A 12763-nucleotide genomic window follows, 5' to 3' on the forward strand; every position below is an offset into this window, starting at 1 on the left:
GTCAAATCACATTCACGCCATAAATGAACCGCTGTGAAATTCATTTTGAAACGCACTGAGACCACTTCCTCAAAGGGTCTTGGTGCAATTGTTTTGGTCAGCACCAGGGTGTGATTACTGTGTTCACACCTGCATAAATGAAATGCATCAACAGGAAAATGAACCAGAGTTCAATTTAAACAGAATAAACACTGCAGGTGATTAAGAAATTCAAATAGACCAGAAAACGACATTGGAAAGAAAGCCATCAGAGAGGTTTCTTTTTAAAACCAATCTCCTTCTTTGCCATTTGGCACCATTTGGCATCTCTACACTCAAGTAGATTCTGACCTGCTTGCACAGATCCAAAATGCCCTGGACACACCAGGTTAAAAAAAAAAAAAAATTATGTGCGTGTGTGTAGGGGGGTGCACGAAAAGCCAAAACAACGCCAAGGCGCACCTCAAGTTGTGACTTAACGTTTGGCACGCATTCATATTTACAAGGACAACAAAGGCCAACGGAAACCATGACACTGGAAAATAAGTACTGCTGCAAGAGGGATGAAATCCAAAATGGTTTGGGAGTCTAGCTTTTTTTGGCTTAATTTCTATGACAGACGAAACCCAAACAAGAAGCAAATGTGGGTGTCTGTGTCACCATTTTTAAAAGCTGACTTTCTATCAAAACGACTTGTTTTGATAGAAAGTCACTACCTACGTGTAAAAATGAATGCTAGTTTAGCAAAACCAGCAGAGGGTGAACTGTTCACGTACGTCCTGATTTAGGAAGAAGCATTCTGGGAAATGTAGAAAAATAACTTAAGTAGAAATGAACACTTCATTACATAACATTTCTTGTATTATATAACATTACATAACATACTATATACTGATAATTGAACCATAAGTAAAGTCAAATAAAAATTTTTAAAAAAAAAGCACATAGCCATAACATGAAACTGGGACATGCCCTCTGTTTGCAGGAAAACAAAGTCACTAACGTGATAATGTAGGAAGGAAGGTTGGAGCAGAGTCTGAAAGCACACTGATGACAAGAACAGAGCTGCGGGATAAACAGAGGGGTGACTCACCAGCCAAAGCAGAAGAGAGCCAAGTAGAAGCCCAACAGAGTGGCCACCACATGTCTGATGAAGGGACTGGTCTTACTGGGATGAAGGTAGATCCGAAACCAAACAGCCATCAGCAGGGCAAACAGCTGACATGCCACAAAGTTAACCTGCGCACAGAGACACAGTAATGAATGATAAAAATGTATGCTTTTTCTGTGTATCACTTGCATATGAAAGATTATAGTAGAAGACACTGAGCATAAAACAAAGGTGTGGTCCACCTTGTGCAATTAAATTGTCTCTAATAGTGAAAAATAAAGCAAAAAATATCCATCTATTTATGAAAACAATAATATAATATGAGTCTGACAGGTCATAGCTGGGTTGGAGGGTGTTAGAGTGGGTGTTTGAGACCTTGTTTCATCTCCTAATGTCTCCAAATGGCACAGCAAAGAGGCTTTACACCAGTCAATAGTGAGATTGACTGAATCCAGTGGGAGGGGGCAAAGGAAACCTCTCCGTTTGATTAGTAACACCAAACACAGGTGGAAGATAGAAAAGAGATTCTTATACAGTATTGATCCATCTGGATTTTGCTATATCAAGGCTATTTGACACAATTGTGACAACAGCCCAAGCTAACCTTGTAATAATTGTTTGACTCACACTGTCTGTTAGGGCTGCACGATTTTGCATAAAATGAGAATCACGATTTTTTTTTTGCTTAGAATTGAGATCACGATTCTCTCACGATTTTCTTCTCCAATATAAATATTTATTGCACTTAACTGCACATCAACTTCGTAACAGTTGAGACAGAACATGAAAACAATAAATAAACATAACAAAACAATAAATGTCTCACATTTTGTCATTGAAGCAAAATGTTGTACTGCTTGAAATTCCGTCTCCACCGTTGCTCTACGCTGCGTGTATAGAGCAGGTAGTGCAACAATAGAAAAATAGTTGCGGGACGGCACCGTGTAGCGTTTGTCTAGGGTGTTGATAATTTTCATAAATCCCTCGTTTTGCACAGTGTTGATGGGAGCCATATCTTTGGTCAGGTGATAAGTGATAGCCTCTGTAATTTCTTTGTGCCTGCGGGAGTTCGACGGGTATAGGGAAGCGCTGTATAAGGTTCCCGTTATTGATGTTTGGATGGTTGACAGGGACAGATTTTCTCCTGCCACTTTCTTGGCCTTACAGCTTCGTCTCTCCGTTGTTTTTTCCCTGCCAGCTGGCTTCTGTATCACGTGGTATAAGGCTCCGCCCTTGTCATTTGCTGAGCAGGAAGAGTGAGTGCTTGTTTTCATGCAAATTATGTCCCGGATCAAAATGCGGTACAATCGCCATCTTTTTTCCTTTTTTTTTTAAAAAAAAAATCGTTGTCATTTGGAAATGAGATCACACATAAGTATGAATTGAGATCGCGATTTTCTAACGATTAATTGTGCAGCCCTACTGTCTGTCATCATTATATTTCAAGTAGTTTTGGAAGTGTTGACATGTCTTTCAGTATACAAAGAGGTGAGTAAGGATCTATGATCATTTTAACATGTGCAGGCAACACTGAACCATTTTACGCAGTGTAAATCCTCGTGTGTCATATACTGGTACAGAAAACTAAATAATCTTTTCATGTGTGCTGTAAAACCTCTCACCACACTACACAAATGCTACATGAACATGCCTAACACATTATGAGAAAGGACATTTATTTTATTGACACATATCTTGCAAACATCTCATAGGGTTTTCCCTAAAATTACTATTGAGGCAGTGCATCTGAGCCAAATAAACAATAAAAAGCTAACTGTTCCCTATCATGTTTTGTTGTCCCACGCTGAAGCCTTTCCTCTTTGTCTGACACACGCAGCAGGGCAGCAAAGAGGCAAGCCCAGGCGAAGTGAAGATTTTACAACACAGCTTAAGTACGTGCAATCAGCCTTCACAACAGAGTCTTTTACAGTACTTTAATCTTGATAAAGGTGATTTAATAAACAGAGAATATGAATTGTTCCACACAAGTTATAAGAAAAGCTCTGCACATAGTGTTACTGGTAACTTAATGTGCCAATTATCTTGACATAGCTGAATCTTCCAAAGCTAGTCGTGGGCCAAGACAGCAGTCGATCCCCTCTGGCAAGGTGACAAAGAATGACTGATGCTTATGTAGCCTGCAGGGACCATGTGTTTTGTGAAAGACTTTCAGTCTAAAACCCCTTGGACTTGACCTCTGTTAATACTGATGAATTTATGGGCTCAGTCACACACTTCAAGGCAGAAAACTTTAGGTCCATTTTGTATAAGTTTCATAAAGCCATTCACCATCAACACCAAGATGATGATGGCGAAAACACTCATCAAGGCTTCATAAAGAGACTTCACTAACAGTGGGTAACATCATTTATATTGTCTATGGTTCTTCAATGTTTTTAAACTCAATGGTTTTCCATGTCTTAAATATTATTGTGTTCATTGACATCTCACTTTTTTTTTTCCATTCCATCCATGTTTCTTTTTTTTTTCTAAACAGTGATTATCTTAAAAACTATTTTTAAAATAGAAATAAAGAAGAGGATGACAGTATAGCTAGCTAGAAGCTTTACTGTGAATATGGGGAGAAGAAAGAACCACCACACCCTCACCTCTGCAACCTCAGAACCTAACCTTATGATATCTTTAATAATAGTTTTTCTATAACATCATACGTTTTCTGCAATATAGAAGCATGTCATTGCACATTGCACAGGCCTATTCCACATACACCCTCACAAATGCAAAGCAGAAGGCTGCACGGTAACTTCTTTATTGCCTCTCCAAGTCCATCTCTGCCCTCAGCCTCCTTTGGCAGATGCAAATGAACTACAGATACAAAACAAATTTCAAACATCAGTACATTGTAAAGGGAAACAGACTGTTAAGCACTAAGCCCACATTTGTTTGATGTCACGTTAAGCGATGCATGTCTGAATACATGACAGCCCGCCAATGTATATAGGTCATGTTAACAGATCCGTCTGGCCAGTGAACGGTAAAAGACAAGCAACACCATGAGCGCCATCCATTATCTATGGATCCTGCATGATTGATGAGAGAGAAAGGGAGGGGGACAGATATAGCCCTAAGTACTAAAGCCCTCGTGTCTGCAGGGCTATGTAGCCACAAATCATCTGCAGCATTAGCCTGAGAGTTTCATATCAGATGCTAGTTGGTTGAAAATATCAGGGCTTTTGTTTCTCCATGCGCACACAGACACACACACACACACACACACACAATGTATATGAGCCTCAACAATAGAAGCTACCCTGGTTTGTTCTTCTATTGTTACGAGTGATATTGTTTAAAAGGGGGAAACCAGTTGGCACTGAGATGAGTGTAATTAACAAATAATCAAGCAGGAGAAGCTAAACCAGATGGCTGTGTGCAGGTCCTGATGCTGATACTCCTTCAGCTTAGCCCAAAAGCAAACAAATCCAAGCAATCCGCTGGGAAGAAATGTGTCATTTTAGCTCCACGGCTGCCAAAAGAAGACTATGAGTCATTTATCTGTCTCATATGGATGAAAGACAAACAACCGCACCCAGCTGTGTGCCAATAAAGATAAGTTTTATTGACAGTGTCTGTCATTTCCATCTTTCAGCTATGGTTAACAGGGAAAAGGCCCAGTTTCAACCTAAATCATCCCCTGACTTGTAGTAATAACCGAGTAGCACTCTAGCGCAACAAATTTGGCAAAATTAAGCCGCAGTTCATTTGCAGATTGCTTCTAATTCTCTAAAGCTCAAGTGCTAAAAATAAAATAAGATGCCCTAATGTAATGACAAGAAATCACATTAAACCAACCTTCTCTGACTCCCTCTCCACCCACCCCTTCTCATGCAAGCCTCTTTCTTTGCACAGTGTTTAGCCAGTCCACAGCTTTGGATGTTGCTTTACACTTTGATTACCTTCAAGCTGCTCACTTGCTGAATATGACTTGTGTGCCTGTACACCGGCCCACGGGGTAACAGGCTGATATGCAAAGCAACAAACAGCCCACATTTTACTATAGTCACTGATTTATCCAAGTGTTCCAGTAAGACAAAAATAGCAGTTAAAGTCAACTAGTTGAATGTTTCTGTGGGAACCCAACTAGTTTTTAGGAGCGTTTAAATGTGCATGACTCCAATGAGCATTGAAAGTATGTCAAACCACAGGTATGCATCTTAAATTAGATCTTAGATTATTACAGCCACAACCCCTCGACTCTGGATTTGTACTGAAGGAAGTTACAACGTCCTTTGCTGACTAGCTGGAAAATCAAGAAGTGTGAATTGGCCCCTCCCTGGATATCAAAATATTGCCCTAAGAGCAAGGAAAGGGCGTGGCAGACAGACCGACAGACAGACAGCATTGTGTGAGTCAACAGTGAAGCGGAGCTGTGGGTGACCATTTGTGGCAAAACCTCAAGCGGGCCAACTGACAACTGTCAATCATTTATTCTTAAACTGAGAAATGAGATTGCAGTTGTTCACCTATTACGCTTCCAAGCTATTTAATTAGGACAAATAAAGAACAGAGGACCCAGGACCAGTGTTGGGACTAACGCGTTATTAAATAACGCGTTACAATAACTACGTTATTATTGTGGTAACGAGCACGGTAACTAGTTATTATGCCAAAACCAGGAACGCGTTAGTCGTTACTAGGATTTAGAAAGGGTCGTTACTCGTTACTTCGTGTGGTGGCTATCGCGGAGCTTCCACAGATTCAGTAATATTAGCAAGTGGTGGAGGCCAGCAGTTGGAGGAGGGAAAGGGACACAGAAGGAAATGAGACCCGAGGCGGCCGCCGGTCCAAGTGTGAACTGAACTTCAGGTAAGAAGTTATGACCTGCAGTCTCTCTGGGTCAGATATAAACCAAGTTTAGGTGGAGTTTATTTTCGTTATTCTGACTTTTTCCGTACTGCGTGCTAGCTAGCATGACGGAGTTTCTATACAGCTGGGTGGGTGCTATGTTACTGATGTTGAACTTTATTTTGTTCATAAGTTATTAGAGTTGCCAACCGTCCCGTCTGGTATTCAGAGAAAATATTACGCGTTTCTTATTGAGGTGAAAAGGAACAGTTTGTCCCGTAATTCAGCTACAATGAAAAAGGCACAAAGCTGGAGTTATTCTGTGTTTACGCTGCACAGCTGCCTCTTCTTCTTTCATTCTCCCCCCTCCCTCTCCTGTTTCTACTTCAATCATGAAAACTGATCAATGATCAGCTGATCGGCTCTCTTGTTTGTTTATCGCCCACTTTGCGCCAGAAAGAGGAAACCAGCGGATGTCGCGCTAAACAACAGCAGCATGTTTAAGCTTGATCAGCTGTTGTTAGAATTTATTTAATATTAATTTCTAGTATCAGCTGATGTTTGCTGGTCATGATATGGTTTGGTTATCTGGTGAGAGGGAAACATGAAGATGAAACCAGGAGATGTCCTTACTGGATCATCAGAGCTGAAGAGGTGATGGAGAAACAGGTTTACCTTTTAGGTGGCATGAATGAGTTGAAGTTATGAACTGTTTCTGAGAGACAAATAACACCAGGATCCTTTTCTAAGTAGCTGACAGCTGGTAACTGTGCAGGGGCGGGTCTAGCAAAGTGTTGCCAGGGGGGCAGGTAGGGCATTAACAGGGAATGGGGGGCACAAAGAAATACTTTTCTTTTTATTCTCATTTAAAATGTCTAGCTTTTAAAAAATAATTATCTGAATCTTACAACAAACAATTGATAGATTGATGCATATATACCATCAAAACAGTGTACATCACTGTCACAACAGTGTTTATTTTCATTCAAAGGCTTTATGATTTTTGCTATAATGGCGGCCGGTCTCTAGTCAAAATGCCCGGGCCAATTTTTTTGTCCCAGTCCAGCCCTGTATGCAGCTCATCTGCAGTCTGGTGTTACCTACATCTTCCTATTCAGAAGGCAGAATTTCCGAGTTCTGAGTACAATCGAAAGCACCACGACTGCAGTTTTTGTGTTGATGTAAAAGGCGCACATGACGCTGTGACGTAGGCTAGAATCATGGCAGCAGTCAATGACGGTCCAGGCGTGGGATTTCTCTCGTGGAAATATGCACATTATCTTTTCCTTTCTATTGGTAGGTGGCACAGTGCACTGTGGCAAGTAAGCAAGCTAGAAGACTGGCAAAGTTATGGAAGAAACACATTAACAAGAGAATTCTGAGTAAAACCAAAGTTACTTTCCCTAGTAACTAGTTACTTTGAAAGTAACGAGTAACTTGAAGTAACTGAGTTACTTTTGAGAGAAGTAACTAGTAATGTAACTCAGTTACTATTTTAAAGTAACTTACCCAACACTGCCCAGGACTAAAGGAGAACAGGAGAGTTCATGAAAAATCTGCAGGATTAAGACCAAATGTATACTTACAAATTTACTTCAAGGACTAAAGTCCTTGCAAGAAAAAGTCTCCTTAATAGTAAAGATGACTTTTTTATTACATACTTGCTACTTTACCTGTTGATTGTTATCTGAGATGGAAAAGATTGAATTAATGAGTAATGAAGGGGTTCATTTCTAAAGAAAGCACCTGAGAGTCTTTTATAGTTGCCAAACATTGACTAACTGATTCACACAGAGTTCATTGTGAGAATGCTGTGCAACATCTACACTGAATAGCTAAAAGTAAGCGCACATACATGACCACTTTAAAGAGCGGCTCCCCACTAACTGGTGGCTTATTGGAAATGAGAGCATTTGCATTCATATTCTCAAAGTGTTTCTGCACCATATGTTAGTTAATCGGAATCCTTTTATAGACAAAAGCTACAGCTTGCAGTACCTCTCACCGCTCAGTGCTGTGTGTTCAGCTCAGCGGGAAAGATATATTATTATTGCTCACAAGTCAATTACAAGAGCTCCTGCAGAATCTGTGAAATCATGTAGGAGATTGACATTAGAAATTAATGCCAGCAGTTGAGAAATAAGCTGTCAGGGAAAACATAACCATTTTCGGAACGGTTCTTTCACCCAGGCAGCACTTACACAATGAGACCAGATGACAAGCAAACTTGCTACATTTCACTCGCAGATGTGATTTTACACTGTGAATGGACACTGTAGCATCTGTGATTTTTTTCCCCCCTTCTTCGCTTTAAAAAGGTGCTTTCAACCAGAGCCCTCTGCCTTTGACATAAATCTAAGGAATTCTGGGATATGTAGGAACCAGTGTTCCCTCTGGGTTGCATGCAGTACTTTGCAACAAAGTTATATCGTTATAGAAGCCGCCACATGCCAAAAAGAAAAGAAAAGCAATATCAGACTTGATAGTCACAGGATTTGTTAAAAGATTAGGCTAAATGTGTTTTCTCTTGGCCTGGGATGGTTGTTTATTGAATAAACACTTTGCAGTAGACAAGCTCCTGTGCCGAGGTACGTTGTTCCTTCATTCATAATACATGGATCCCCTCTTCCATTATTGATTCACTCTGAAGTCAACCTTACCCTGGGGTACAGCACTCTTATTGTTTCAGAAACTAAGGCAGAATATCTGTGCTGCAGAATCGTTCAACATTCAAGGGGATGAAAGAGGAGAAAATGCTATTCTGGATAAATGCACTGCATTTATGACAAGGAAAAAAGGGACACAGACCAGCTTGGGAAAGGGGGAGGAAGACCCCAAAAACAAAAAGTTGCAGATCTGAGATGCTGGTAAGGTGCCATGTCCATGCCTGCTACTGACAGAATATTTACTTCTGAAGCTGAGAAGTGGCTCCAATGAGGCCTGGTGAGAACCATTGTGAAGCTAAAGCCCCTTCCATCCTTTGTCTTCAGCATACAATGTCAAACAGGGATGTCTCAGCAAATCAATCACATGTCATTACAGAGTGTACAGATCACAGAGACAGGCAACATACGGATGTTTTGATAGGTAGCAAGTGCCAGTGTGCAGCCAGCGCTTAGAGGCCATAAGCTGTCAGGCAGTTTTTCCTGGCAGCTGTGGCACAGGGCTCAGTTCAGCTCAGCTTAAAGACGCTATATTATAGACTGACACAAACTGGCACTGGGAAAGAAGCTGAAAGGAAGGCAGGAAATCACTGTGAATGCTGAAGACAGATAAGCCTGTTTCCTGAAGCTCATTACCAAGTCAAACCCAGTGTCCATGTATGGGTGCCTGCATGCATATGAGGAAACATAAAGGCCTTCGGGGCTGATCTTTTTCCAGTTCGTTTATCACCAAAATGATATCCTCACCCACAATCTGGATTTTAAAGCATGTCTATAAAGCAACTACTTCCCGCTCTGTTCAGGTTTTTATCTGTCTCATCAGCCAGGAATTTTGTGTTGGAGAGGAGCTGCAGCTGAGCAGGGAGGCTGTGAGGAAAGAAAGTAGGGATAGTACAGGAACGAAGGGATGGGCGGCAAGTCCTTTATTATACTCTGGGCAAAGCTTATCTTTTTTCTCTTTTCCACAAAAACAACAGTAAGAGACTGCAACCATGCTAGCGACAGTTTCACGCTGCCCTGAAACACAGTTGTGCTTTGAGCTAAATGTTAACATTAAAACAATTATGTCATGCTCACAAGTTATGCAGCTATAGTGTTTACAGTCTTCATTCAGTGACACCATCGCAATGTCTGGTCCCCACGGAAAATATCCACTTCCTGACTGCTTGACCAGTGGTTCCTGTTGACCATTCACCTTCTCACCACTCAGCCAACATGCTTAAAAAGGTGCGAAATTTACTTTTGCCATTTCCTGTTTGTTTTTGCATTTTTCCCCAAGTTTCACTGCTACTAAGTGAGGAGTTGGACACCTTTGCAGACTAGTCGGCATCTTCCATACAAACCGCGGGCATTCACAGCAATCTAGCGTTTAATGACAAAACCATTCACAAGAATATTTGTGGGGCAGCACTCATTTTGTAACTAGTTTCACCAACTGCCGCAACCACTTGCCAACCATTTAGCAACCAGTAACTGCCAAGGGGTCACAAGGGGTCTGAGATGTTACTCATTTAGCATGCTAACATTTGCCAAGTAATAGTACAGTCACACTAAAGAAAATAATGTCTGCAGACTGTAATTGAAAAAAACTGACTTTTTAAAAAATTCAGAGCAACTGACTGACAGACAGACTCTGATATCCATATCACCTGTGTGACTAACCGCCAATAAACTCAGGATGTGATTAGTAGTGTTTATGTGGAAATCTACATGTGGCCTATGAGGAAACCGATGACAGGCTCACAATCACAGACACACGCCTCAGGTATAAAGCACGAATGCTAAGCAGAAGTGAGAATTTGCATCGAGTCTACTAAAGGGCTTATTTACCCACTTGTGTCAAACTGTGTGTTATGATAAGAGTGGGGAAAATGCAATACAAAAGGTTCCCGTGGGTTACCGTGAGAGATAAACATCTAAAGACTGCCTTGATGAGTTTGACCTGCTGTCTGTTGGTGCCAACACCTTTTCCATAGATGAGATCTTTGCTTAAGGAATGACAAAATTTCACTCCAGTAAGCCTAAGTAGCACAGGTACACACACATACACACTCACAGGGGTAATATCACTTTTCATGAAGAGTATTCCTGTCCTCTCCATGTGTGTAGTCTGTGTTTAACACCCAGGGACTAAAATAGTTCCTTCCTGCACAAAGCCTCCCTTTACTCGCTGTGACGGGTGAGTTCCCATCTCAGCATGTGTGTGCATCTGCTTGTGTGTGTCTACACACACAGAGATAAATTTAGACAGTCATTAGCATAAAGCCCTTTTTTCCATGTCATTAAGTAAACCCACCCTTCCCCCCAAACACTCCTCCACCCATACAGCCTAAGCGACGCTACAGTCCCGCTCCGCACAGTCTCATTTGATTTCCATCAGCTGTAGTCCACAGTGACTCATGCAGATTCGAGTGGAGGGAGGGAACCAAAGCCTCGAAGTTAAACTCAACTAGTTCCACAGTCTGCATTCGATGCAAAACTGTCTGCGGAGGAAATATGGTGCACCACACATACACTGTCCTAATCCTCTTTAGAGAGTGGTGCAGTGCAAGCAACAGTTTTCATGTTAGGTGACAACGAGAAAGAGCACTCATGTTTAATTCCCCGGAAGATTAAAAACAGCTGATGATAAGAGTGTTCTTAAACGTTACAGAAAGCGGGGACAACAAAAGGATGACAGAGGAAAAGAGATGAGGAATTTTCTTTCTGAAACGGAGGTAGGAAAATTATACAAGAGCAAATGTGTCCATGCATATATGAGGCAGTAAATTTCAATAACATGTAATATAGTGAGCTCCATCCTCTGCCAAACAAACTCTCTGCGGGCAAAGACGTGGGAAATGTCACGAGTACTTTAGCCTCTGCCAGTAAATGTGCCACAATTGGTCATGGCTCCCAAAGACAAACTACCGTGTGTGTGTGTGTGTGTGAGTGTGTTTGTGTATGCGTGTGTGTTTGCTCAGCGCAACGAGGTTGTGCTGACAGTACGAGAACAAAAGTGGTCTTGTTCTTTCAGCCAACAAAAACAAAGCTCTGACATGTTTTGTGACACTGGCTATGTCTCTTTGCTAACTCGAATTAAAAAAAAAAAAGAAAAAAGAAGAAGAAATAAAAAAAAAAAATAAAAGTTTGACACTTTCACAAAGTCTCACTTAAGTCAGTTCAAAAGGCTGTCAGATGAATAAGATAGCCACTGAAAACTGTGGAATAGAGGCCTCACTCAGAGCCATAAACTCACCGTGTTGCCCAAGGCTATATTATGTTGGAGATAATGAGGAAAGTGTCATGCGGATAAGGCTAACCTAAAAGAAGTGTGCACTGGTGCACAAAGACACACACAAACAGAGACGTGTTAAACCCTGCAGTGTGGTGCTTTCCCCCTCGGAGCTGATCCACAGATCCCAGTCAGGCTCTACAGTCACTGCTATTAATAGTCGAACAATCAGACATTCCCCACAAGGTACAAAGTAGCACTGGGCCAGAACCATGCTGATGGTGTGTGTGTGTGTGTGTGTGTGTGTCTCCAGGAAAGTGTTTGAACCTGTCCCAAGCAAAGATTATATGGCAGCTTTTAATCATAAATATCATCTGAGCCCTCCCCCACAAAAATCATCTTGGATCCCTAAGAAGGTGTTACGATAAAGTTGTGCTTCCACAGATGCACTGACCTTGAGCTCGACCTTCATTCCATCCATATTGTACATTACTGAATCAATGCAAACTGAAGAAACAAGTCAAGTCCAGTCCAGTTTAAGATTATGAGTCACATGTACTAAATGGGCCCAAATAGCATGTGAGTACAGTCTCCAAATAGGACTCATATGTGTGGTTAGTTTTACGAGCGATTTACAAAAGTTGAGTCAGAGCAACCAGGCTGTAGCATTTATTCAAGCATCGGGTATCCTATATAGTGCCCAGGAGTAAAAAAAAAAAAAAAATTTAAAAAAAAAATGCACACATAACCCTCCCTAAAAAATGCATGCAAATAATTAGAATGATTAAATTTTGCTGGAAGGGTTTAAAGAAGCTGTATTATTATCTTATCTCTGTCACATTACTAAGGGACTGACTCCAGAGCCTGTTCTCTGGACGGCTGCTGTTTCACATGAGTGTGTGTACTGATTCATGAATGCAAAATAGCTGCAGTTTTTAAACAATACATTTTTTGGTGTAATTGATTGCATGTCAAGTTTTGGCCCAAGGGCAA

General features: G+C 41.2%; 1 protein-coding gene across 1 annotated transcript in view; it reads right to left on the reverse strand.

Moving 5' to 3' along the window:
• The window catches only part of mboat2a (membrane bound O-acyltransferase domain containing 2a), a 51294-nt gene that overhangs the window by 27905 nt on the left and 10626 nt on the right, over nt 1-12763 (reverse strand). Inside the window, exon 3 of the mRNA XM_004540502.6 lies at nt 1073-1218. Within this exon, the coding sequence (XP_004540559.1) occupies nt 1073-1218 (146 nt within the window). The remainder of the gene's footprint in view (nt 1-1072; nt 1219-12763) is intronic.

The sequence above is a fragment of the Maylandia zebra genome, linkage group LG19 (genome assembly GCF_041146795.1).
Source record: "Maylandia zebra isolate NMK-2024a linkage group LG19, Mzebra_GT3a, whole genome shotgun sequence".
NCBI lineage: Eukaryota > Metazoa > Chordata > Actinopteri > Cichliformes > Cichlidae > Maylandia > Maylandia zebra.